The sequence below is a fragment of the Sturnus vulgaris genome, chromosome Z, assembly GCF_052056855.1.
Source record: "Sturnus vulgaris isolate bStuVul1 chromosome Z, bStuVul1.hap1, whole genome shotgun sequence".
NCBI classification, from domain to species: Eukaryota; Metazoa; Chordata; class Aves; order Passeriformes; family Sturnidae; genus Sturnus; species Sturnus vulgaris.
Window position 1 is genome coordinate 72,724,613 of NC_142283.1, and position 26,900 is coordinate 72,751,512.

General features: G+C 46.3%; 2 protein-coding genes across 3 annotated transcripts in view; both read right to left on the reverse strand.

Moving 5' to 3' along the window:
• The window catches only part of RUSC2 (RUN and SH3 domain containing 2), a 57,795-nt gene extending 40,762 nt beyond the window's left edge, over positions 1-17,033 (reverse strand). The window contains exons 1-2 of the mRNA XM_088157142.1: positions 16,991-17,033; positions 9,970-10,144 (exon numbers count right to left, since the gene is read on the reverse strand). The gene's annotated coding sequence lies outside the window, so the exon portion shown is untranslated. The remainder of the gene's footprint in view (positions 1-9,969; positions 10,145-16,990) is intronic.
• A 278-nt stretch (positions 17,034-17,311) lies between these two features.
• Positions 17,312-26,900, reverse strand: part of LOC106859055 (phospholipid-transporting ATPase ID-like) — a 72,974-nt gene continuing 63,385 nt past the window's right edge. For both annotated transcript variants that reach the window (XM_088157147.1, XM_088157146.1), the window contains 5 exons: positions 26,738-26,821; positions 25,529-25,774; positions 24,043-24,181; positions 21,987-22,117; positions 17,312-20,126 (listed from right to left, as the gene is read on the reverse strand). In XM_088157147.1, coding sequence (XP_088013273.1) covers positions 19,905-20,126; positions 21,987-22,117; positions 24,043-24,181; positions 25,529-25,774; positions 26,738-26,821 — 822 coding nt within the window. In that variant the 3' untranslated portion in view covers positions 17,312-19,904. The remainder of the gene's footprint in view (positions 20,127-21,986; positions 22,118-24,042; positions 24,182-25,528; positions 25,775-26,737; positions 26,822-26,900) is intronic.

Genomic DNA, 26,900 nt, shown 5'->3' on the forward strand with positions numbered 1-26,900 from the left:
GAAAGTTGTTCCTGTTTTTTCAAAGAATTTGGACATTTCTTGTTGCTTGCTAACTGTCTTCTAACAGAATTAATTCCCCAAGTTCAGTCCTCTGATGTTTAAGAACATTCTCTGAATTTCCAGCTTATCTTTATCCATGCACAGCTCACCCCTATTCACTCATGTTCCAAAAATGAGCTTTAACGTCAGCATTTATCCAGCCTGTGTTTAAAGTCGTATCATTTGAGTTCTCTAATCACTTCACATTAGGTAGGCTTTCCATTTCTTTGATCATACCCATATTCCTTCTCTGGACCCGACCCAGTTTGCACACAGCCTTCAGAGAGTGACTGGAAACGTTCACAATCTTCCAAGCAAGGCCTCCCATGCCTTAATATGCTAAAATTTCCCCATGTCTGCTAGAGATGCTTTCTCCAATGTGTCACATTGGGTGACATGTATCTTTTCCATGGCTGCATCATGTCAGATGCTCACAGTTATCTTGTACACCGCTCTGAGACCCTGAGTTTTCCCCCCACTGTCACTTTCCCACAGTGACCTTCCAGACAGAGCTGAAGGTTTTGCTCATTTCTCAGGCACACAACCATGCAATTTTGAACTATCTGGTTCCCATTTGTACTGTTCCTTAAGGAATAATCCCAGCTTTTCCTGCTGAATAACACTGAACAGCCTCTGATGATGCTTCCTTAGCTGTGTGTCTTTAGGAAATAATCACTATTGAAGTCTTACCTTTTGGAGCATTATTTCATGTATTGAACAACTTCCATTTTGAGGCTGATTTCCACTAACAACTTCCCTTCAGAGCAGCAGTTCCTCTTTCAACATTCCTGTTATCTTCCTCTAGTCTGCTTACTGCCTCTTAGCTCTCAAAGGGTACCACGAGCGGAAGAATTACACACGGATTAAAGGGAGGCAGGACAAGCACTTCAGAGATTCATTTCAGGTTATTATACAAACAAAATACTAGCAAATGTCCTGGAACAAACACATAAGATAGGATACTTGTGCGTCCTGCTCCCCCTCTTTGCTGACCACCTGCAACCACTTCTAGAAAAATTATACTGGGCAAGGGGGTTCCTCCATCCCAATCACCATCTGAATTCCCAGATTCCAGTACTGAGGTCAAATCCTTCCTAGTGCAGGCAATTGATGCTTCACTGCTCAGGAACAGAGGCCCTCACAAGCTCCATAAAAAGTCACAACTCCCAGACAGGGCTAGTGCTGGCACGGCTCTGCACAGGGCTGGGCTCAGTTCCACATACCTCCACACTACTGAGGCATCTATGGGAAAACCAAACCCTGCCCACAACCAGCTGTCTGTCTCCAGTCCCCTCCAGCCCAGAATTCCAGTGTGTTTGTACCCAAAGGAGGCTGGGGTAACAGGGAGATGTGAATCACTTGGAATTCTGTGTGAAAGGGAGAAATTGCCCTACAACCTAACTCTCAGTGCCCAGCTTCTACTCCTAATACTTAGTACTGCCCAAGCAGGAGCACAAAAAATAACTGAATGTTTCTAGGCAGAGGGAAATCAGAACACAAACAGCAGAGCAGCTCCTGAATCATGTCTGAAGGCTCTGCTTCGATCTGATAAACCAGGCTCATAAAGCTGCAGAGAAAATCTTGAATTAAAGCAAAGCCTAGATATAACTGATCTAGTCTGAGGTTTCAGGGTGTTTTAAGTAGGAGCTCAGCTCTAAGAGCAAAGCTGTTTCTTCAAGCACTCAGATATTGATGCTACACTGACTGGGAATATAAACTCCTATCAGTCAAAGCCTTGGCAAAATACGCAGAAAGGGTATGATTAAAAAAAACAAAAAAAGCCTTTTAATCTGGCAAACAATCACTTTGAGCAGCTATGGTAACAGTGGATATTAAGGTGTTATTGGCTTCACTCCTATTAAAACTAGTTTTCAAAGTAGGATCAATGCTGTCTTTAAAGCACCATTTACCTAAATAACTAATTTCACAATAATTTTATAGCTCCCCACTGCCATGAGGAAAGCCTTAAATTGCCACATAACGTAATACACTGGGGCTGGTGAACTTGGCACCCACAGCTCTGCTGCATTCTGACCTCAAATAAAAATTATTTACTTCCAACTAAACAGATGAAAAGCTGCAGGGCTGAGCTGAATCTGCAGCCCCGAAATGGTTCACAGTGTACACAGCACACACAGCTCGAGGACTGTGACTGCTGATGGCTCCCATGATGTGCAGCAAAGTGACATTCTCTTCCCACTCCAGGGGCATGGCTGGGTTGACTCAAAGTGAGGGTGACTGCACTGCACACGAGGCTCAGCTCACAGGAACTGCAATGGAAGGGATGAAGCAGGGAAAGGGCGAGTAGAGGAGAAGAAAAACATCACTGTTGGATGCACAAGAGGCCACATCCAAGAATGGAAAAAAACCTTCTGCCCTCTTGCTCAAAGACTGAGTCATAAACATTTCAGTTTTCCAAGGCAACAGCAAGTATGAAAACTGTTCTGGATTTCCCTGCCCAGGGCAGGGAGGTTGGAACTAAATGATCTTTGCAAGGTCCCTTCTAACCCAAACCATTCTATGACTCTATGATTCACACAGAAATCCTGCATTAACATCACTCTGCACATGCCAAAGTCCTTCCCCACCATCCCTGTTCTGAGCAACAGCAAAAGTGAAATAGGGATATCTGTGAACTCTCCACAAAGAACAGAAAGTTCCCAACAGACCTTCCAGCTCTCAAATATTCCCACTCCACTCTGCAATGAAGCCAAGGGAGTACAAAACCACTGGCCTGATTTATTAGAGACATATGCTATCAGTTATGGTTGTTTATACTGATTTTCCCTCTAAGTTTCTCCAGGTACCACCCAAACTGGACACACAGTGCTGCTCTGCACTGTGCTGGTTATGCTTCAGTGTCAAATAGAGCAGTGTCTTGGCAGTTGCAAAGCACTCTGTGATGAAAAGACACTTGAAGATTTACTCCATCCCCACCTATCAGCAGCAACAGAAAAGCACAATATTGGCAGACACAGGGCTCCAGTGCTGCTTAAGAGACTGCCTGGGCTCCTCCTCCACATCCCAGCAGGCACCCAGAAAACTGCAAAGGGGAGAGGGAACAGGAACACTGAAAATTTCTCAAGACTCTGTCCACCACTTGTACACTAACCTGCTGGCTCTCAGATGGAGCAGCTGTCTCTTCACCTGTGCTGTCCACAGTACTGTTAGGTGAAGGGATAAGGCCCACACACAAACAACAAATTGACATAAATAATAGCTATTACCATAACACCTCACACAGCACGGACTGCACATCCCCACCCTTAATCACTGTGCATGACCTGCTCACTCAGAAGGGATCTGTGGTAACTGCAGGTCACAGGCGGAGCTTGAGCAATAGTGGCATTTTGCTTTGAAGCAGGCAAGCAATATGTAGGGCTGTATGAATAGACATGTCTTGCATGTGCAAGACTTGGAGTCATCCTCTCCTTTGCCCACACTGGCACAGAGTTCATGGATGTAACCTAAATGGACAAACTGCTGAGAGCTTGAAGACAACACAGAAAAAAGCACAGAAGGGAGTAAACTGCAAAGCAAGTGGGTTAGTTCTCAGGGGAAAACCAGGGGGTATATTAAAGCACTTCCAAAATGTATAAAAGGCTGCTGCCAAGATCAAGTGGACAAGCTGTTCTTCACATCCTCAGCGAGGAAAAGAGGATCCCTGAGGGCCACGCAGGAGAGCTGAGGTTAGACATCAGGTATAACAGATAAAACTAACCATTCACTATTCCACCAAAAAACATAACAGTAAGGAGGTAAATAGGTTTTCTTAAAATTTTCCATGGTCTTGTATATCTCAGAAGCTCTTTGCTTTACTTATTTAGAGGCACGTAACCCTGTTAATCTTCACAGGCCCTTATTGTTAAAAACTGGAAACAATGTATTTTTCCAAGTTTACTGCAAAACAAACACCCATGTTAAAATCTTGGTCAACTCATGGCATCAGGAAATATCAACAGAAAGAAGATATTGGATCGCTAAAATGAAGGATGCAGCAGGTAATGTCCTGATCAGCAGGAGATTCCAGTGACTAAATAAAGAAACCCAAGGAATGGCATAGCCCAAGTCCACTGTGCCTGCTCAGGGAGACGTGATTATTACACGGCTTTTGGAGGTCTTATTGTCGTGTGACTTCTGTTTGACTCAGAGAAACAGGAAGCCTCTAATGCAGGATTAAAAGCTAAGAGCAATCTATTCTGTGAGGCAGAATACCTGGAGAAACACAAACATGCTCCTGGAAAGACATAGCAAACACATAGGTGCAGCTGAGAGTAGAAATGCATCCTGTGCCAGCTGATCTGGCTGCTAATCCACCTGGCTGTTAAAAACATACTCCAGATGCATCTTTTTCCTAAGCAGAATATATTTTGTGTGAGCTTTCAGCCAGTGGAATTCATCCTCTTTCATCCATCACAGTGAAGAGACCTTTTCCTCAAGAATTCGGTCTTGTTGGAGACAATCCTTGGCCACAGCTGAGAACCCTTCTAAATTTCTCTCTAGTTATTATTAACATCTTCCCATCTACCAGGTCAAGCTGTCATGGATCATCAGTCAGCTGTATTCAAGGTCTCCATGTCAGGTCAGCCCATGATTAAGCAACCTTGTGGCTGTATGTGCTTATCGGTGTACATTTAATTAACACAAAGAGTCTTAACTCCCAGCAGCTCCCAGCTGCTGTGCAAGTTGTGCAAGGTCTATCTCCTCAAAAGTCACATTCAAACAACAGGCAGCCATCTCATATGCACACAGGCACATGGAGCCAGAAATGGGAAATTTGTTGGCTGTGGGCAACGATTTCACTCAGGCTGGAGAAAGACCCCCGGTGAAGGAAATGCAACAGGGATAAAGGGGATCTATGTGTGGGAGGAAATCCTGTCCTGTTCTTTAAAATAGAAATTAAAAGCTGGCATAGGTAAAGCCCAGGCAGCAGTGGTGAGGCAGGCCACGAAGGCAAAGCAGGTCACAGGAGATGCCTGACAAACGTGCCAAGCTTGGATTTGTTGGGCAGACTGAAATAAGGCTCAGCCTCCTGTGAGCCAGATGAAAGAGCTGGGGCACACCACACTACACATTCCCCATGGAGACATCTTGTTACTTCAGGAACTCCTGGAATCCCTGGTGTGTGGCTCTGGCACCGCAGAGACTACCAGAAAATAGTCTAGAAGGCTATCTAGATAGAAGAACTATTAGAAAACTATCAAGAAACATCCAGCATAGAGGTGCTTAAGGACAATAAACAAGATGTCCCCACACACTCCAGACACATTCCAGTCAGAGGAACAAGAGCATACCAAGGTGGAAGGAGCCCTAAAAGAGCCCTCAGGAGCTCTGTAATATATGGTGATACACAGAGCCTTGGCTGAGGCCCAATAATAAGCAGCCACCATGGTGACTCAGAGAGCTTTGTTGGCTGGACATGGGAGAGCAGCAGGAAGGAACAGAATAACTGACGAGCAGGAAGCCCCTGATGAAGGACTGATTGCCCAGAGCACGTTCCTGGAGAAACAGAAACATGCTTTTCATCTTTATGACATACTTCCATGTCCAGACAATTCTGAAGTCTGTGCTCTCAATACATGCTTAAGAAAGCACTCCATCCTGTGCACACACCCAGCCTGTGGCTCTTGACATGCATCTTGGAAAAGAGAGGACCAGCCAAAAAGTGAGAAGGCAAGAACGATGGAGCACTGGAGATACAACAGTCCAAGCCAGAAGCCAAGGACCTGCTTTGCTCTCTCACTCCTCAATGCAACAGCCAGGGAAAATGCTTGGTCATGATGTTTGAACAGGACCTGCTTTCCTTTCCATCCCTGGGAACATCTGCCAGAATTAGTAATCCCCTATCAGAGGAGGTGAAGCATAGAGTGTCCAACAGCACTTGTAACCATTTTTAGCAATTTTTGCATGCCTGCTGCTTTCACAGTAACCTTCTCTTTCAGCTTAAAATAAATGCAGCCCTTCTGAAAGTGCTCAAAGACTACAGAACCACAGAATCATTTGGGTTGGAAAATATCTCTAAGATCATCAAGTCCAGCTGTAACCATCCAGCCCTTCCTCTACAAAGTCAGAAACTGGAACTGATGTATCTGCGGATGGAAACATGGGGGAGGGGGGCAAGGAGCTATAAAGGGGGATTAATGCTGTCATCCTGAATTCCACCATCTGAAAGAGATGTATCTCTGTCCATGATAATGCTACTATCAATGCAGAGCAAACAGCTTTGCCCCCGTGTTTGCAACCAGAGGACATCTCACCTCTTCCTCTTCTCCACTGTGTGAGGTTTCGTGTATTAAGCTGTGCAATTAAGCAATGGGTGCTCTACTCTCACAGCGGCTTCTACATCCCATGAGACCAGGCCAGAGTGGAGCCACATCATCCATCTGCAAGAGGCATTAGATCTTCCTCCGACAGGGCTTCTTTGAGCATGAACCCCTCAAGAAGCCTTTTTGTGAGCTCTGGGCTTCACACAGCGAGCACAAGGACTAAGTGAGGTCTGCTGCCTTCCAGTGAGGTCTCCTGCTTTCCAGCACACAGCACGATGCTGCTGCAGCATGACAGTAGCTGAATTTGCATAACCAGCATAGAACCTGACCGGCAACAAGCAAAACCCAGCCTGAGGGGAACAAACCACAGCTCCAGCTTCACAGTGGGATGGTGCATCCTGCACTGGCTGCACAGCTTAAGGAGCGTGGCTCCCCAGGTATCTCGGCAGTGTGGTCCACCTCTCAGTTATAGACACCAACTACACCATGAAAAGGGCAGAATTTGGGATAATGTTCTCATTTATATGGATGCCAGGAATGTCTAGAGCCACAGCCATAATGCAACACACAGATTTACTATCCTTTCCACAGTTAAACTGATCTTCAGATACCAGTCCTCAGGATAAACCTAACTCAGAACCAGAATGGCTCCATATCCCATTCTATAGCCCAAGACTTTCTAATGAGGCAGCAAGTTCTGGGCACCAGCAGGGACCTGGCAGCAGGCTAGATTAAAGCTAGATTAAATTTCCTGTACCTCTCATTAGCCCCAGCGATAATACTCAGAACACACAGGGAAAGCCCAGTGGCCAATAACCTAATTAGAAGTGGAAGTCTCACACCTTCTTGGTGACCAGCACATCTGCTGAAGCTGAGGGTCACAGCCCTGTGTAGTCAGCAGGACAGCAAGAGGAGGAAAATATGGGAAGCTGTTCTGGACCCCCTCCTGCTGCCTCCCACCAAGGGTCCAACGCTGCTGTCTATGGAAGATTCCCAACACTTTGGCTGAAATTACGCCAGCACTTGGGCAGGGCTTGGTGTTATTTTTAACACTTGCTCACATAACTCTTTGGATGAATCCTGGGAAGAGCTCATCACCAAAATAGTACACTGTGGGCACTATTTATACACCCACTGGCAGCACCGCAGGATATGCTGGGGAAAGCTAGAGCACCCCTTTATCCTTCTCATAAGAATATAGCGGGGCCCTAAAACATGGTTTTCTGTTTGGGGTAGTCCTCAGAAGTGAGCCATAACCTGCAGGAGGCCTGGTATCCCTGTCTGTCCATATGGGAGGGAAGCCCAGGTACATTAGACATGGGGAAGATGGATGGCTGAGCACACATCCCAGCTGCTGTGAACTAAATAGGGAACAGTTGTGCCTAAACACAGAAAATGCTGATGCCTTCCTATTTTATCTCTCCTTGGCTGCTGCAGGGAAATCCAGCAAGGATTGGGTTTGTTGGTCATCACCTCTTTTCCCGATGTGGCAGAAGCAAAGGTGTGCAGTGGTGAGGGCAGGTGAAGCACTAAATGTCAGCAAGGTTCACTGGAAAGGGGGCACCAGACTAACAAGACTGACTGTCCTTTATCCCCAGGGACAGTAGCAGCCTCAGGCCTTTCCATATCAAAACAGCGTGCCCTAAAGCACTAAAGGAAAAAAAAAAGCAAAAGCAAACCACCCTTTTGAGACTACCCAAGGAAAAGAGGCTCTTCCCTTGTCTGATTTTCTGGGTTAAAAATAACTTCGCTAAAGCCATTTCCGAGCCTATTGAACTTCCTTGGATTTTGTCTTCAGAGAGTTTCTCCTCCCGCCCCCTTTCTCCCAAGACACATCAGACTGCTCTCTACTCTCACATCTCCTGGAGAAGCAGGTGACATAACTAAAGAACATCCACAGGATGCTGCATGAGAACAGACAAAATAGAAAAGAGAAGAATCCATCTTGAAGCAGAAAGGTTTTATTTTTCCAGCATGTAGTTAAAAATAAAATGTATATACGCATCTTCTTTCCATGCAAGAGAGGCTATGGCCTGAGCAGCACACTGACTGTCTACCAGAGCTACAGAACAATGCAAAATAAACCCACTAATTGAGACACGCTGTAAAGGCAGGGGCAGGACTGGTCACATTACTTTCGGCAGAACAAACAGAAGGGATCAGCTCCTACCTTGGCAGATAGAACCACCCCAGGACGTGGGCTCGGCTCACCGCAGCTGGAAGCCGAGTGCAGCAGCACTGGCAGGAGAGGCACAGGAGGAGCACATCACGCAGAGCCAGCGATAATCCAGAGCAAACCCAGCCTGTCCCCAGCCTGTCCCCGCGCCGGCTCAGGGACCAGCGAGCCGCGCTGCGGAGCCTCCGCCGGCAGCTCCCCCGGTGATGCAGGATGGCGGGCAACAGGCAAGATGACAAGGCACTTCTTCCAGACAGGAGCTGGCCGAGGAATTCCTGCTGCTGCCAGCCACCTGCCCTCCGCCAGGCACAGCGGTGCCAGGGTCTCACCCAGGGAGCATGTGGGCAGGAGAGAGGAGCGAGGGCCAGATTGCTAATGAAAGCGCCAGTGTAAATACAGATGCGCACAGGAGAGGGCTATGGCAGAAATGCAGCTCGTGTTACAGAGAGCCATTTACAGCCGGCGCAGAAAGCAGGCAGAGCGTGGCAGGGCTGTGCGGGATGGGTGCACTGCCTGCCTGCTCGGACACGGGCTGGGAGGGGAAGCCATGGGGTGAAGGGACCGCTAGCGACGGGAGAGCCCCTCCAATTCCACATTCTCCATCAGAGCCTAAGCTCCATCTGCAGTACATGCTAGCAGTAATGCAAACTGCTCCAACTTCCCATCCTGTGCCCCAGCCAGGACATCTCCAGCCCCATCTGTCTCTGGTGCAGAGTGCCACAGCAGGCCACCACGCCAGGGAGAATCAGGAGCATTGCTCCATTCACCAGCTTGGACCCACTCCTGTTGTCCAGGCTCTGGGTCTCCACATCTTTCAGATTTATCCCCTCTCCCCAGTTCAATATCTTTGGTATCGCCTGTCAGGATTCTTCTTTTCCTGCCATCTCAGGGTGATTCAGAACCTGCAGCTGGATTTACAGCAAATACAGAACATGGGGCATAGGGACTAGGTTGGCATCACAGCCTGTTCTGAATTGGAAGGGAGCCACAAGGACCATCAAGTCCAACCCCTTAGTGAATGTCTCACTCAGGGGTCAAACCCACTTGGCATTCACTAGCACCATGCTCTAACCAAGTGAACTCATCTCACAGTTAAGAAGCAAGGTGTCAAAGGGTTCAGGGTCTTTTCCTCCACTGTGCCTTCAAGTAGAAGCAGGAGCAGAGGAGAGGTTTGAGAGTTTCAACCACTGCCCATTAAACGAGCCTTGGGAGATCTTAGGAAAGGCTAGGAAAGAGCTGTTTTAGGACATTTCATAGCACAGCAGGCACTGCCTATAAGCCCTGTGCCAGGCAGGCATATAGCTAACATTCATGACCTCTGGGTGAAACTGGCAGTGAAGAACAAGGAGTTCCTGTACTTCTAGAGCAACCATGGTTTGTAAGGATGTGGAGGACCTCCAGTCCAGTGGTGTAAAACCTCAAGAAGACCACTTCCCTGCTCAGGTGCCTCAGTTTCCTCCCCTGAAAAGCAAGGACTGTAACACTTACCAAGCTGCATGGATGTCGCAAAGTTAACTTCGTCACGGGATGCTGGCAGCCTGCAAACAGGAGTGAGCATTCTGTGGGACTCTCTTCCCACCCATACGGCAGAGATTCCTTGTGGCTTCTCTCGACACACAAGCTACCACTTGCAGCTTTCTTCACCCTCACCACAGCAGGTACCCTGCAAAGACAGGGATCCCCGTTACCCCCAAAAGCAGGAGCATCAACGCCTCTGCCAGCTGCGCCCAGGCCATTTGCCAGGCAGGAATGCTGTGCACCAGCCCAGCCTCAGCCGAGCTGTCAAAGCAGCGGAAGGGCTGAGGCTGCACTGCTCTGGAATTCCAGAAACGCACAAACACCCTGTCAGCCTGCACCAGGAATGACTCCTCCCTGCCCCGGACCAGGCTGAATCACTGGAAATACCAAAACAACGATGAGGTCACGTTCCCCGAACAAAGAACTGGAGCCAGATATAGCTGCATGGAGAAGTGTGCTAAAAAGGGACTCGGTGTAGGGGCTGGGGGCTCTGGCAGACAGGCACCATGGGCATTTGTCTCGTTTAAAAACAGCTTGAGGCTGCCAGGAGACTTTTTTTTTCTTCTTTGTAGGGAGCAGGGAATTGGATTTAAAATTCTTTATCTGTGCCACTGGAAGGGGCACAAACATTCTAATGTTTATGAGTTCAAGGAACAAGGCAGAAGTAAAATTATGACTGGATTCTGAATCCAGTGCTCCCAAAATCTCACAGTGATATGATCATCAGGCTTAACCAGTGAAGAATCCCCTTGCAGTAAACTGAATGGAAGACAAAAAATAATATGTGCACTACTGCTTTTTGCTTTTGATACAGCCTCAGCCAGCTTCCACCCAAAAAACCTAAAAAAATCCTTAAACCCCCCCCCAAAAAAAACCAAACCAACAAAAAAACACCAAACCCCAAAACAATCAATCAAACAAACAAACAAACAAAAAACCCACAAGACAAACAAACAAAAAAAAAACCACCACAAAAACCCCACCAAAACCAAAATACCAGAGACATTGATTTGGTAAGCTTTCAAGAGGATGAGCAGCAAGTAACAGTGGCTTCTGTCAATGCTTCTAAAACGAGTATTTCATTATCAGCTAATAGACTTTTTAAGGCTTTACAGCTCCAAACTTTCACAGTTCTCTGTGGAGGGAGACTGGAGACATTTTGCTATTTAGACTGGGAAGGAAATTGCAACATAAGACTTGGAAAGGATAAAGGAATTCACAATAGAATTTGCAATAGCCTGTTCTTTCCCCTTTCCGTAGGACAAGACATTTGGATGGATAACAACACCACCCACAGTTCTGTGAATAAGAGGCTCTAAGAATCCAGACTTTGTTCCATCAAGACATAAACCATTATCTTAGTCATAAGCCAAGAAAGAAAATGCCAACCATGTCACCTGCCTGGCAAGGGCAGTGCTCACTGGGCTGACACACCCTGCAACAACCACAGCAGTGCCTGGCACACCGAGACAGCTGATGAGCCACGCCTGCATCAGCCCCCTTCTCCTGAAAGTCCATCCAGATTTGTTAATAAAAGTGATAAGAAAATCCGTAGTGAGTTGTGTGTGACTCCCGCAGGAGAGTTGTGAGAACAGGAAAACCTAATCAGTTAATTTTCACTCAGTGTTCCAGCACACCCTGGTAACCAGAACCACCTCAGTGGGTTACACTACAAATTCTTCTGGTCTAGTGCCCTATCCCTGACAATATGGCACTGGCACATAAAAATCACAGAGTGATTTCACTGAGTGCAATCAGAGTGATCTCCCCTAAGGACACATGCTTCCAGCCTGCAACAATCAGGAACTCCTAGAGCTGGAGGTCACACACTGACCATCACATTTCACAGACACTGAAACACATCTCTGCCATTGAGGTGTCTGGTTCCTTTTGGAATCTGTGTATATTTTCAGTCTTCATGTCATCTCGTAGCAACATGTTCTACAAATCAACTGTGTTGAAAAAGGATTTCCTCAGCCTCCTGTGTAATAAATTATTTTGCTGAATGTGCTTCCTCTGCACTGTGAGAAATAGCAAAGTTTATTAAGGTCAGTCTTTACTCAACTTCTCCGTACTGTACACTGTATTACAGACATTTGCTCTTTCCCAGTATCTACTTTTGCTTGTTTAATCTCTCTTCCTACAGAAGCTATCCCAGTCCCTTAATCATTCCCATTCCACTTTTCTCTATCATTTCCAGGTCTACATTACTCTTTCTGAAAGAGGGTGACCAGCTGATATGTGATACCCGAGATGCAGGCATAACATGTATATCTAGTATAAAAGAATATATACCAGCAAATTTTGTTTCCAGTGTTTTTTGGCTACAGCTGAACATTTAGCTGATGTGCTCAGATAAAAATCCACAGTGACTCCAAACAGCTTGTTGTGGGCAGTGAGAAACTGTTTAAAGATCACCATGGTCTCCCATTTGCTACTTTATCATGCTAATAGTTCTACAAGATGCTCCTGTAATTCCTCAAGAAGTTTTCAAACCAACCACCCTGACTAACCCTAACCCTAATGTAATTTCATTTTCTAATCACTAGAAAATTACAGTCTTCACTATGTCTTCCAAACCACAGCCAGATGTGTTGCAGAGGGACCCCTGTGGGACCAGGCACTGCAGGTACCAGAGCTTTAGTGCCCTGCAAAGCACAGCATTTGACAAGGAGTGCTCCAAGCACAGTGACCAGGAATGCTACCTAATCTTTTAGGTCCCTTCCAACCCAAACCATTCTACGTTTCCTGGCTGCCAGGAACCTGTTAAGAAAATAAAGCTTTAATTGAAAATATGATTCAGCACCATCATCAATCTGCCAAGTGTCCCTGAAAGAGCCTGCAGTGTTGGGTGGCTGAGACACATGCTCATCCATAGCTCCACTGAGGAATCAGGTGGAAGTACAGAGACCACATCAATGCTTAAGACTACAAAAACGCTCTCCAAACACTCACCCCAGAAACAAGAGATGTGAATTGTGGAAATCATCATTTCCAGTCCAGGCAAACACACACAAGAAGGAGAAGAGGAGGCAGAGAAACTGTGGGCTTCAGGTGAGCAGCAGATATCAACAGCAAAACCTCAACCAGGCTTCGTGTTCCAGAATCAGAAGAAGAGAGACCTAGAGCCAGCAAGCCTCAGAAAACACCCTGCTATGAGTCCAGAGCTTTGGTGAAGAACTGGGAATTATGTATTCAGGCAAAAAAGAACTGAGAGTAGCCAGCCTTCCTGTACATCTCAGACGGACATTACAAGCAGAAAAACTCCTCACAACCAAGTTTGACCTGAAGCACTCCAAGTTGAGCTGGCAAACCAGCAGGCTCTGATGCCTAGGCCAGCTGCAGCAAAGGTTACCACAGGAAAGAGCACCAGGCAGCTGGAACTGCATACAGTATCTTCATTTCACATATTCCCAGTGTTAAAGCCCAGCAATGGAGTGGAGGAGGGTGAAGGAGCACTTCATCTATCTCTCATCTGTTTTGTACAAAATACTGCTCACAATCACAGAATGGAGACAGAAATAAGTCCTTAATAAACCATAAGCCCTATCCAATATCATGATTTTGGACATTACATTCTCCAGCTCACATTAAAAAAAAAGAACAGATTATTCCTGCATATTGTCCATCGAACACAGCCCTGTTAACAGATGAACTGATCCATTCAAAAGGCAACACCGCCAAGCCACTGAGTAAGGAAAATGCAGAATACCAGCATCCTGCAGGAAAACGTGTTAGACAGCATCTGCTGCCACAGCAAAACCTGAAGCAGAAGCAGAATTGCAGAGAGACTACTGCACAGCCATTAACCAGGCTTGCACTTTCTGAATATTATTCTGTGATCCCTTATCCACAGCCTGAAGGTTTCTGAGGGATGACTGCCAGGAGGTAAGGAAGCCTCTAAAGCAGCTGCTCTAGGTGTTGCTGTCTAAGACAAAAGGATGCAAACCCACTGCTGCCAGCAAAAGGTCACCAGACTGGAACCTTGCCTAGCAGCTTCTACAAAGCACAGTAACTAGGAGACTTTCAGACTGCAATTTTTCAACATGAGAGTACAAATTAGTTTTCTAAATACAGACCTGCACTCTACATGGAATGAATGGCCTGGATGTCCACAGGGCTGATGGAGGTTAGCACTTGATGACACAAAAGCCTTCAGTTTAAAATCCAGGGCAGCTACTGACTCCCTGAGTCACCTTGGTGTGCATACTTCAGGCCCCAGCTCCCTGGTGAACGAAGAGGTATTGATGCTCCCTGATTCTCAGCGGAGCCAGAATGCAATAAAGCTCAAAAGATCTCAGGATCCATGCCATAAATCCCAAAGTTAAGGGAGGCAAACAGGATTACTCATTATGTAGAAAAGCCAGGCTTCTTTTATGAAGTGCCTGACTCGGATGTGGAGGCAGGATGCAGCCAGTAACAAAAACACTGTCCTTCCCTGGAGACACACCGCTCAGATCAGATGGTGCTGTGTTTGTGGGGTGATGTGCAGGGCTGGTGATGGCACCTGCAGGCCTGGCCCAGCCTCGCACTCAGCTCTGAGAACAGCTGTTCTCACAAGGAATTCAGCACACAGCCCTCACCAGGGCACACACAGCTCCCACAAAGCCAGGCACGACGCTCACAGACAACCTACAAAAAGCAAGCAGTTGGGTCATATGTTTTCCTAATTCAGAGGAAACCTGGCCCAGCTCCGATATCCCACAACATCTCTTGGTGTCGAGGGTGGGGGTTGGAAAAGTCGAGATCCATTTATAGTTGAAAAGTCTGGCAGAGGACTCAGCGTTGTTTGGAAAAGCAGGAGCTGACAGCTCAGTACAGTCATCTCCACCCAGCTGGAGAGGAGAAGCAGGCTGGGGAAAGAGACAGGGTATGGAAACCTCTTCCCTTCAATCTGGGAGTGATGAGAGAGAGGTGGCTTCCCTACAGTGCCAGAAAGAGAAAAAACACTCTCTACTTCTACATTAATTATAAGAAGCAGGGCAGCAGAAGACTAGTTTCGGAAGAACTGAGGAGTAGCTGTGCTGCAGATACAACCAAAAGCACTCAGAGGTCAAGCCCAGGCTGCAGAATTCTGTGCCCTTCTTCTGAGCCCTTCATCACATCCAGCCCCGCAGCAACACAGACCTTTATCACAGGGACAGGGAGAGGGAGAGGGACAGGGACAGGGACAGGGACAGGGTATGTCTGGGAGCTGTGGCTGGGAACTCAGCCCCACACTTATTGCTGGGAGAAATGGCAGCTCCCTCACTCCAGCATATTTACATCAGCCAACACATCAGCAGATGTAGCCAAACGTCCTTGCCAGCCCTCATGGAAAAAGCTTGGCCCTAAGGACAAGGCACCAGTGTAAAGCATTAGCATGCGCAGACTTATCCTATGATGATTCCAGCTCCTCCCCATGTTGTCAGGCATGAAAGGAGAGGTATTTATGTAGCTAACCTAATTTAGCTAACAATTGTGCATATTCATAAAAAGATTAGGAAAAATAACCACTAAAACAGTGTTAAAGAACACAGAGATGATGAGGCTGTAAGAAAAGCAAACACAGTCTAGGCGAGGCAGTGAAATACCAGAGCTATTGTACAGGCATGGATAAAAGAAGCATCATGCCAAAAAAATTCTGGTCACTCACATTTAAAATGATAAACTCAAACGAGCAGGTGCAGAAAGGGCCTGAGGGAAACAGAAAACCTATCAAACAAGAAGAAACTTAAGAGCCTGGCTTGTTTAGCCTAGCCAAATGTAGGCAGAGAGCGGATAGGATTGCTGTCTAAATATATCACAGGAGACAAACAAAACTGCTGAAGGAAAAGTGTAAAGCTGGCATGACAACAAGAGAATGAATGCAGTGAACACATTTCGGTTGAAAATTAGAGAGAAAAAAACAACCTCTAGGACAGGAAGCTTTCCAACTGGAATATCTGGATTTAGGATGAATTTTATAAAAAGTCTGATGGGGTTAGGGGATATAGAGCATGTGCCCACAGATATCCAAGACGGCTTTTATGCTCCTGTTTTTGTTCCAGCTGCTAATTAGCATAGATCATTACTGAGATGCCTCCATTCATACAACAGACCTTGCTGAGAATCCAACTGGATAGCCCAGGGCAACCACGTAGTGCTCCTCTGCCCTCCCATTTCCTAAGAGCTGCTCGCAAGTAAGGACTTCCAGGCTACAGGTCAGTGGGAGAGAGCAGTGTGGATGCACACAGAGAGCTACCAGACAGCCTGGAAGGAATGCAGGTGCTGTAGTTTGCAATGGAAAACACCCTTGAGGTGCCTCTGCCCAAACACACCAGCTGACCCATGGTTTTAGGGACAGAGACTGCTCATTGTTACCCTGTGGATTCTGAGGACAGAGCAGATGTTCTAAGCTCTCCTCTGCTGCAGTGTAAGATAAGGAAACACTGGTTATCAAAGAATCACAGAATGGTTTGGAAGGGATCTTAAAGACCATCTTGTTCCATCCCCCTGCCACAGGCAGGGACACCCTGCACCACACCAGACTGCTCAGAGCCCCATCCAACCTGGCCTTGAGCACTCGCAGGGATGGGGCATCCACAGCTTCTCTGGGCCCCCTGTTCCAATGCCTCAACATCATCAGAGCAGTATCATTCTTGACCCCCAAACTCTAGCCCAGTGGAGTGGCAAGTATAGGCACAACAGCAAAACAACGTTCAAACTGTGAATATTTATATTATTGAATAATGAGGAGGGGAAAAAAAGGGGAGGGGGTGAAAACAAAACCCAAAATCTATTTCAGGGATTTATTTCTGACATATCTGTGAAACACGAGAGCTTCATAAAAGACTAAGTTATAATTTTTCAGACACCGCACAGACGATGACACACGGCTTGACCTCCCCGGGGGAGCCGAGCAGAGCACCGCGCACCCGAGAAGCAGCCACCCCGCTGCTCCCCGCACGATTCCCGCAGGATTCCCGCAGGATTCCCGCACTGTCCCACCCGCGCTGCCCCCGTCCCTTACCGCTGTCAGGCATCGCTCCGCTGTTTACAGCCGCTCCACGGGGCGGGCTCCCCGCGCTGCCCGCCCCCGCAGGCTCCTCCGCCTCACCATGGCTGACGTTTCCGCTAAGTTTCCTCTTAGGACATCCTAGCCAGGGTGGAAAATTTTGGGAATTTTTTTTTTTTTTTTTTTTTTTTTTTTTTTTTTTTTTTTTGTGCTTCCCGCGTCAGGATGCCGGGTGGAAAGGGCTGCCGTCTCAGATCCGTTGTCCCACAGACCATCCCTCCCGTGCACTCCTGGTTATAAACTTGGTATGTCAATTAACAAGAGTTCCAAGGAATCTATCATCCCAATATTCTCTTTTTATTTAAAAAAAAAACAAAACACAATTATTTTACAAAATCAGGAGTGATGTAGGACAGACATCACTGCCAGCTGATGTGTTTCAAATGCTGATTGTGTCAAACCACTGAAAGAATTGTATCTGGTGCAAGCTCACCAACAGCTTTATTATCCCCTGCATGTTGTAGCCAACATTTTCAAATCCCCTTTTAGCCAGAAGGTGAGTACTTTGCACGTAAACCTTATGAGAAGAGAGACACAGTGTCAGATTTCCTTGCTCTGTCAGCACAAGCTCTGCCTCTGCTGCTCTGCAATATATTTTGCTGCATCAGACGCTGGGAACAGCTTTGATAGGACTTTGAGTCCACAGACCAGTCTGGGTATCATGGGGATGTCTGCTTATCTGCACAAATTCTCCTTTTTCCTCTAACTCCAGGGAGGCTGGCCGTGAAAAACATAACCCTCATCAGAAAGCCATGATTGTCTCTGCAAAGTGAATGGTAAATCAGAGGAAGGTGACAAGCATTAACTAACACAGCGGTTTCCTCAGCCACAGTGCAAGCTCTCACTTTACTTAGATGTCTCCTTCCAGGGGAGAACACCAGATAATTCACTCCTTCCCTAGCAAGCAGCTCCCAGACTCTGAAGTCTGGATCCAGTCCCAGCTCCAGTTTTGCACTGGCCATGCTGAAATTTAATACCACAGTTTGCAACAAGCCTCCCCAAGCAGCAGGTGCAACAGACTCGTTTGGATTTTGGGTTTTTTCTTTCCTGTGCTTTTTTATACACAGGGAGATGAAACCTTCTGTTAGAGCTTAAACAATCTCTCGCAGTAACTGCTGGAACTGGGACCACAGGGTGTTCCATGAAATGGGGACATGGCTGGCCTCTTGCCATCATACACTGCCTCCACTGACACCCTAGAGACTCACAGCAGAGTCTCATAAATATTGACTGGTTACTGCACAAAATAGTCCAATTCAAATGAAGGAGTCTAAATTTGTATAATGGAGCTGAAAAAAAACCCCAACCTCAACAAAAAAACACAAAAGCAAAAAAATCCCTAAAACCAGCCAGGGTTTAGTCCTCTGCACACAAAAAAAGCTGCATTTAGACAGCTCAGCAGTGCTGGCAGGACAGACTCTGATGCTGCCACGCTGGCCTTCCACCCAGTAACCCTGATGATTATGGAGTTGGTGTAACAAAACAGCGAGCAAATCCCAGTCCCTCAAGATCACCACATCCCCAGCTGTGTCTGTGCGTTTTAGGTCCCTCTGCTGGCAGTCAGACTGGTAGGATTTCCAGCTCTACCACCAGTGTTTGACAGATAACCTGTTCCCAAGTAAAATTTGAGCCAGCACAGAGAAACACTGCAGCCATGAAACACTGCAGAGACTCCTGAGACATCATTAAGTTTTTCTGAATCGTGACCATTCTGCTCATCGGGGAGGGTGAGGGAGCCACCAGGTCATGCTTCATCCCTTACAGTGAGCCCTAGCACCAGTGTAGTAAAGGCTATTTCAGCTGCTTGGCCATGAAATAGCTTTTCTGGCTTCGATAACTCTGGTGTGATCACCACCAAGCCAGATGTGCACACACCTCATTGTGTTAAGGGGGCAGATGCCTCGTGCTGGCAGTTCAGGTGAGCCCTAACCATGGCATGGGCTTCTCAGGGGCCAGATTTCGTGGTTTGATGCATAGGCAAGCCTGAGCACCTTCTGCTCTTTTATTTTAAGTTTTAATGAAATAGCTGGCGCCCACTTACAAAACTTGAAAGTGTTCTGAGGACAGCAGTCCTTTACATTTGCAGCAGATTTGCAACCCAGATAAATCAGGGCATGAGTGTCAGCTCCTGGTCCCTTGACCAACTAAGAGTTTCTCTGATCTTGCAGCACTTCCTGCTGGCAGATTTGGGAGGGTGGTGTTTGGGTACTGGCCATCTCTTGAGAAAGTGGATTGCAGTCAAAAAGCCACAAAATCACACATGATACAAAGATTGTGGATTTGTGGGTTGTGTGGCTGGGCCTAAGGCACACCTGGGGTGAATACTGTCACTCCAGTAATACAGCCCAGAGTGGATTCATGAAGAAAAATGAAGGCACATGACTGAGAAAGACATTGCCAATTTCAATTTTCGTCAGACTGGAATTCTCTCTGCTCTGAGGTATATAGTTAGAAGGAAGAAAAAAAATCTAGTTATGAACAATCTCAAGGAGCAAAGATGCCTCCCACAGCACGTTCTCTCTTGTACCAGGGAGGTCCTCTGGGATACCATACAACTCCATGCTCCAGCTCACCCTGGCCACCTTCCCTAGCAGCGGCACACATCTTTGGAAAAGAAACTAGAATCTGAGAATGCACCCGGGTGAAAGGAAAGCCCCAAGTCCTTAATTTGGCAGCCCAGAGGGCAGAGCTCTGGGCAGCCACTGGCTCGGTGCCTTGCAGGCAGCACAGTCTCTTCTCTTGACAGCCCTTTTCTTTGGTTTGCTTTGTTAATTTTTACGGGGAACAAGGGGGGGGTGTCTTTTTCTTTTTTCTTCTCTCCTTTTTTTTTTTTTTGCGGGTGGGGTGGTTTTTTGTTTTTTTTTTTTTGTTACAATCCTTTGTGTTTATATTTGTCACTATTTGGTGAAAATGTTCCCGTTGTGGCAAAAGGTGATTTTGGCCGCATGTTTCTCCCAGACATGATGAGTGCTCCGAAGCCGTGCTGGTGAGAGAAGGCGTAGCCAGAGCGGCGGGTGCTGGTCCGGCGCAGGCGTCGCTTGGGTGAGGGTGGAGGGGGCCTCTTTTTTGCTTCTTTGATCTTCAGCAGGACCTGGAAATCAGGAAATAAGGCGGAAAAAGTGGAAAGTGCATCGTTACTCACAAGCACAGTGGAAGAGGAGCAGAGGAAGGGAAGCAAAAGCAGGGATCCAAAGGCAGAAATGAGGAAAAGGCATCTTCTGTTCTATTCTAAGAGGTGTTAATGGGAGCATCATCTCTAAGTCATAGGAGGGAATGATTTCCATGTATTCCCCACAGCTCTGCAATGCCATGGTCGGGGTATGACTGTAGGACTTTCAGTCAAATCACCCAAAATGTGAAAGTCATCACAACAAGTCAAAACTCCAGAAAATAAATAAATAAACATTAAAGAATTGGCATATTTAATGTAGAAAACAGACAACTAAGGGGAGTTTCTGGCACACAAAAGCTTTTTATGATTGTGAAGATGATTGTTATAGAACGATAGAATCATAGAGTGGCTTGAGATGGAAGGATCATCTCAGTCCAACCCCACTGCTACTATATCAGGTTGATCAACACCCCAGGCAACTTGGCCTTGAATGCTTACAGGAACAATAGATTCATATATTCCTTGGCAGGTGGGAAATAAATATTGCACTTTATTTGCAGGTAGTGGGCTTTCTGCTCCCAGGTGGCCACTGAGTTAATCTGCTGTCAGAAGGCTTTTCAGAATGTAGTGTAGGAGGCTGCTATTGAGAGCCTGTAGTTCAACAGAACCCCCAGCTGCTGGACTGCTGTGCTTCTTGCTTGGCACAATGGCAGTGGCAGGTGCTTGGCCTCTCCAAACACCAGACCTGTCTGCTACCAGCTGGGGGACTCTGTAGAGCTGGAAACACACTCCTCTCCTGTGACCATTCACTTCCAAGAGGAGGCAGAAAAGTACTTTTGTGCTAGAGAGAGAGGGCTGCTCAACCTCAGCAGTGAGGCTGGGATCCTGGGTGACAGCTGTGTTTGACTTCTGCTCAGCTGGGCTAAACTCAGCCCGTTTTTACACTCACAAACTCTTCGAACTATGTCCCAGGGACCTCCCTAGTCCTCTCTGTCTTATCCAGCACCCACCTACCCTCTCTGCAAGGGCTGAGAATTCCCCTAACACGTTCTCCTACAGTCAGAGAGAAGCTGTGGAGCTCCACAGACATCCCGAGGATGACCAGGGAGGGTGTCACCTGCGGTGCTTTCCCCTGGGGCTGTGCTGGGACACAGGTTCGAGGCAGCTTGGTGCAGGGAGAGGAAGGGAGCACGAGGTGGCAGCAGCATTCAGCAAATGCTCCCTTTTGGAGCCGAGCCCGGGGAACTAGCTCTGTGTGCACTGATGCTCTTGAGGGGTCCTTTGGCTGCAGTGAGCAGTGTGCTCCCTGCCCACTCCATCACTCCCTGTCTCTCTTTGCCCTGGAGCCCTCATCTTCATATTCCCGGGACTGGGAGGGAAGCTGGTTCCAGAGGGGGCATATAGCCATCAGCTACAAAAAGTAAATTCTGAAATAAATAAAAAAATTCCCAGCAATCATATACTCCCTGGTGGAGGGTGAAAGCCTGCAGTTGCCAGGCTAAAAACTGCACAGCATCAGGGCAGGAGGAACATGCCACTCCTTTGCCACTGAGCCACACTGCTTAAACCCTGCACCTAAAAATAGTGCAGCTTTCCTGCCTCAGAGCAGTCTAATCCACATCTAAATAATCTCAGCCTTGGTCCCAGCTGCAGATGGTTTGAACCGTGCCAAACCCAAAATTCAATCCTCCTCTCTGGGGAGTAAGGGACTGGCAGATGGCAGCACTGTCAGCGACAGGGACACACACTCCAGGCGATGCCAAGCCCATGCAATGTGGCTCCAGGGTGAGCCTCGGCCATGGCAAGCAGGATTTCTGGTTTAATAAGGTATCTCCTTACTTTGTCGCTGGGAGTTGGCTTTAACTGAGCCTTCAGGAATCGAAAGCCAACCACTGGCAGCACGCAGAGGGCGATGCTGAGGAAGATGGCCAGCCACACGTTGGGTTGGCTGAGGGTGTTCCGAGCCGTACCTGGAAAACAAACCCATGATTAAAGCAGTAACAGCAGCACCTCCCATCATTATTCCCTGTTGCTCTCTGTGATTTCACAGCACCTGGCAAACAGACCAAAATACAAGCCAGACATCATCTTCAACAGTGAAATCAACTGGCTGCAGAGAGAACTGCAAAGCCAGTGTCACTGTCTAAGATGAGCAAAAAAAAAAATGCAGTGTCCAGACATGATTGCAGCAACAACCCAGGTGGACAAGGGTGTCAGAGCGAATCTTTTCTCTCTGTGAAGAGTCAAATCACAGCAAAGGATTGATATAAACATTCAGGAGATCTTAAGTAGCAACCTAGGACTCCCACCTTTTGCCAGGACTCTAGTGCAAAGGGAGGAATACTCCTTTCTTGCTTTCCAGAACCATTTCCTAAAGGATATGGAGTACTAGCTCTGCCTAGCACATGATGGGACTCACAGCCCTTTATGAGAGAAGCATTTGTTGCTCTGGGGATCTGCACAGACAGCATAGCCTAATGGGGGCATTGGCAGCACCACTGCCACGTGGTGGCATGTCACTGACACCTCCTTTGAAACCAAAGTGCTCACTTCTGGCTTTTACAAAACTGAGGGAATGTAAGACAGAACAAACAGTCTGCAAAACCCTCATTACAGGGCTTAATGATGCTGGTGTTGGCAGTATATTTGCTGAATGTTTTCTCTCCAGTTGGCCAAATTCTGCTGTAATACAACCTCAATGAAATTCAAGTAAACAAGTTGTCTCAGTCCAGACTAGAAACACTTTCCTTAAAAATGGTTTAGAACTGGGACCTTATGAAGTAGCCCTCAGCATTGTTGCTTCTTTGACCAATGTATTAATAACAGAGCAGCAGATGAGATATCATGGCAAGTGAGTTAGAATCATCATAGAATCCTCAAAGTGGAAAGAGATCTTCAAGATCATCCAGTCCAACTGTCCACCTGCCTTGGGAAATTGAACAGACATTCTGTCTTCTCTCAGTCAGCGTTTTTGATTCTAAAAGCCATCTGAAAGTGGATGTGATCATCTGCTTGAAAAATATGTTGCAACAACTGACCTGCATCTCAGATATTTCTAAGTTGGCTAAGTCCCTTGCTGATACAGTGAAGATAAACAAAACAAGTTTTTACAGGAAAAGTAAGTTAAAAAATGAAGGCATTGATTAATACAAAAATCTGAGACTTGAAATAAAAAGAATTGGATTATTAAATTAAAAAATGGGATTTCAGAAGTAGAGACTCATTACAATGTTGTATCTATATTGGCTATGGATGCACAGAGCTTTTTAAAAGTCTGAATTATTTTGCCCACTTACATGTTCTTCCTGGTCAAAGTCTCAGGAGATGGACTCATTTTTTTATCCTTCATTTTTTGCATGTGTTCAGAAATCTGTTATGTAAAATAACTACAAAGACCTGGTCACCATTGGTATGTTTTCTTGTTGGAGAATTTGCCATTTAACCTGGCAGAAGGCTCACCATAATCACATGGCATTTTTCTCTTGTCTGACTTGATATTGTACTTCTATGACTTCCTATGCCAAAATGTTAACTTATTTACAAAGATCACACATCTACAAATAAGATGCCCCTAGATAGCTGCAAAAATTGGATACCTGGAACCCAAATACAGAAGAGTAGCAAAAAGCATTCTATCCAGCTCATTAGGTTTATTTAAAGGACTGTTCCCATGACTGCATGGGAATGTCCACTCTTACACAGCAAAGGGAAAATGGCATCCATTCACCTGGATGGATGGGATTCAAAATAAATCCCAGCAATCCTCAGAAATATCCTGGCATTTCTTGCAGAAAAGGCAGCAATATATCCTAAAATATACATAGAAATATTTGGAAACTTTAAGCCCTGCAGTATGTCCATTCTGAGCACAATCCAGATTTGTCCCAAGGCTTACCAATGAAGGGAAAGGAGGCTGTGAAGATCAGGTACATGCCGTCACTGTACATGGTGAAGGTGATAGCAAAATAAACAGAAAGGCTGCCCCAGATGAAGAACTGGTTGACAACTGTCCAATAAGAGGTGTCCAAGCCAATCTGAAAGAACAGAGCAATGCAGCTATTGTCAGTGCCTTCCTTATTTAGCAGATCTGTGCTGAACACAGTTTGTCCTCTGCTTTGTACATCCCCCCCCGAGAATGCTATTCATTCAAGCCTCAAGAAATAACAAGTCACAAATCATAAGTTTCTGGGAAACCATTCAAGGCAGGATTATGACATTTATCCTGTTGTTGCCCTCTTCTCAAGCATTCACTAGTGGCCAGTCCTGGAGACAGGATATCGAGGGACTTTAAAGATCATCCTGTTCCAACCCAGCTGCCATGAGCAGAGACACCTTCCACTAGACCAGGTTGCTCAGAGCCCCACCCATCCTGACTTAGAACACTTTCAGGGATGGGGCAGCTACAGCTTCTCAGGGCAACTTGTGCCTGTGTCTCAACACCCTCACAGGAAGAATTTGTTCGTCGTATCTAATCTAAACCCACTCTCCTTTCAAAGCCAGTAACTCCTCTTCTCTTACTACATGCCCTTGTCAGAAGTCCCTCTCCAGCTTTCTTGTGCCCCCTGGCAAGAGCTGTAAGGCTGCAATGAGATCTCCCTGGAGCCTCCTCTTCTCTAGGCTGAACAACCCCAATGCTCTCAGCCTTCTTAGCAGAGGTGCTCCAGCCCTCTGATCAACTTCATGGCCCTTCTCTGGGCTTGCTCCAACAGGCCCTCATCCTTCTTATGCTGAGGGCCCCAGAGCTGAACATGGTAAGTTCAAACAAGTCAGGCTTTATTTCCCCTCTCCTAAGCTGTGATGTAACATTAAAAGTTAGGAGAACAAGCCTGCAAAGACTTCAGACAGCAGAAACTATTATCCAGGGAAGTGTGATGGATTGGTTTTCTTTTAAGAAATCTCTCTCATCCTGATAGTAACATCTGAATTTTCTACCACCAAGTCCTAGTTATTTCTTCCAGCAAGTTCAGGCTACGTCACACATACATCATGCACTGGGCCAGGCTGCAGAGACATCTCCATAATGGAGAAACTATAAATAACTGCCTGATGGCAGACAGGCAGTTCTGTGCTTCAAACCCTTCCCACAAAAATGGAACATGTCCTTCTCTATTCCCTGCCTTACCTGATTTTTCTGTTATGGCTGCAATATTCTCAAGGCAAAGACTCTTCTTTCTTGTCACCCTGACCTTTTTATAACATACAAATCTCCTGTTCTGTTGAACTGAAGAGATTAATCTGGTGTCAAGAGATTTTTTTTTTTTTTTGCAAGAATGCAAAATGCAGTAGCAAATACAATGCTGTCAAGGCCCCAGCTGGCCCTCTGGATGCTCCCATCATGAAACAACAGCTAATCCCTAAAAATATTACCTAGGATGCCTTACCTGTACAGACACCACGATCAGTAAGCAGGTCTGAGCCATCAAAGCAAAGGACTGGTAGTCAGCAATGGCCTTCCCATCACTCCTCATGGTATTGTACATGGCCCCATAGGGGATGAAGAAGAGGATGAGGGAACTGTAGATGCCTTGCAACATGCACTTGACAAACACCACCTTGTTGAAGTAGAGGTTTTGCTGGCCAGGCACATATAGCTGAGGGAACAGCATGCTCCAGCGATCATCCACATCCTGACAGCAGAGAGGAGACAGTCAGATTTGCTGGCAGCTACCAAACACACAGTTAGGGCTGCCATGTCCCTGTGACATGCATTCCCATGAGGAAAGCCATAGCACACAATTCACTCAGTTGTGCTTACTGCCATGGCACATCCCAAGGTCACCTGGGCATATTTTCCATAATGTATTTTACCTTTCTTGTGCTAAAAAAAAATTGACAGCTGACAAAATAAGAAAGACTATATACTTCATCTAAAGCAGATTGCATGGTCTGTTCTCCAGAGAATTGGCTGGAAGTCAAGGGTTAGAAAATACCTCCCTACACAGGCAAGGCTGTCTGACTTGGATCCCTTAAGTGTCCAGAGTGGAGCACTGAACCACTGGAAAGTACCTAATTCCTATTTATTTAACTTGCAAAATGCATATAGGAAAAGCCTTATTGCTGCTTTGTCTTGTCAAACAGTAATGATGAGGTTGAAATTTGTGTGAAATTACTGCAGAAAGAATTCACTAAAAAGGCTGAACTTGCAAATTCCGGTTTCAAAGATCCAGTTAATTAATTATTTTGTCTGATCATTAGGAAATTACTTGCCAGGCTTCAGGAACTCAGGTAGTAGGATATGACTGCTCTGGGGGGAAGGTTGCAATGGCAGCTGGTGCTGTAGGCAGCAGACTAACCCAAAAACCCCATCACACACTGAAACCTACAGGCCAAATCAGAATAATCATATTTATCTCAACTCCCTGCTACTCACAGGACTACCTAAACCCAAATCATATGACTAAGAGGGAATACACCTTCTCTCTGGTGCATCTTTTTTTGTGGTCCAAGTTCTCTCTGTCAGGATATTATTTCATGGGTCACCACAGTGTGTAGCCAAAAGGTCAGCTGTTTTTGCTTCATGGAACCAGCTCAAAGCACCTGGAGACAAAACTCTATGAACAAAATCCCTCAAAGTGATGACAGAACAGTACCTGATCAAAGAGACTCATTCCTAGCACTGGGAGAGAGGTGTATACCAAATTGTAAAGTGTAATGAACCATTCATCATAGACAGTCTGGGGGAAAAAAAAACAAAACCAAAGTAAGTGAAGTTAGCAAAAAACTGTGTTTTCCATTTCTTTAAAAGTATATGCA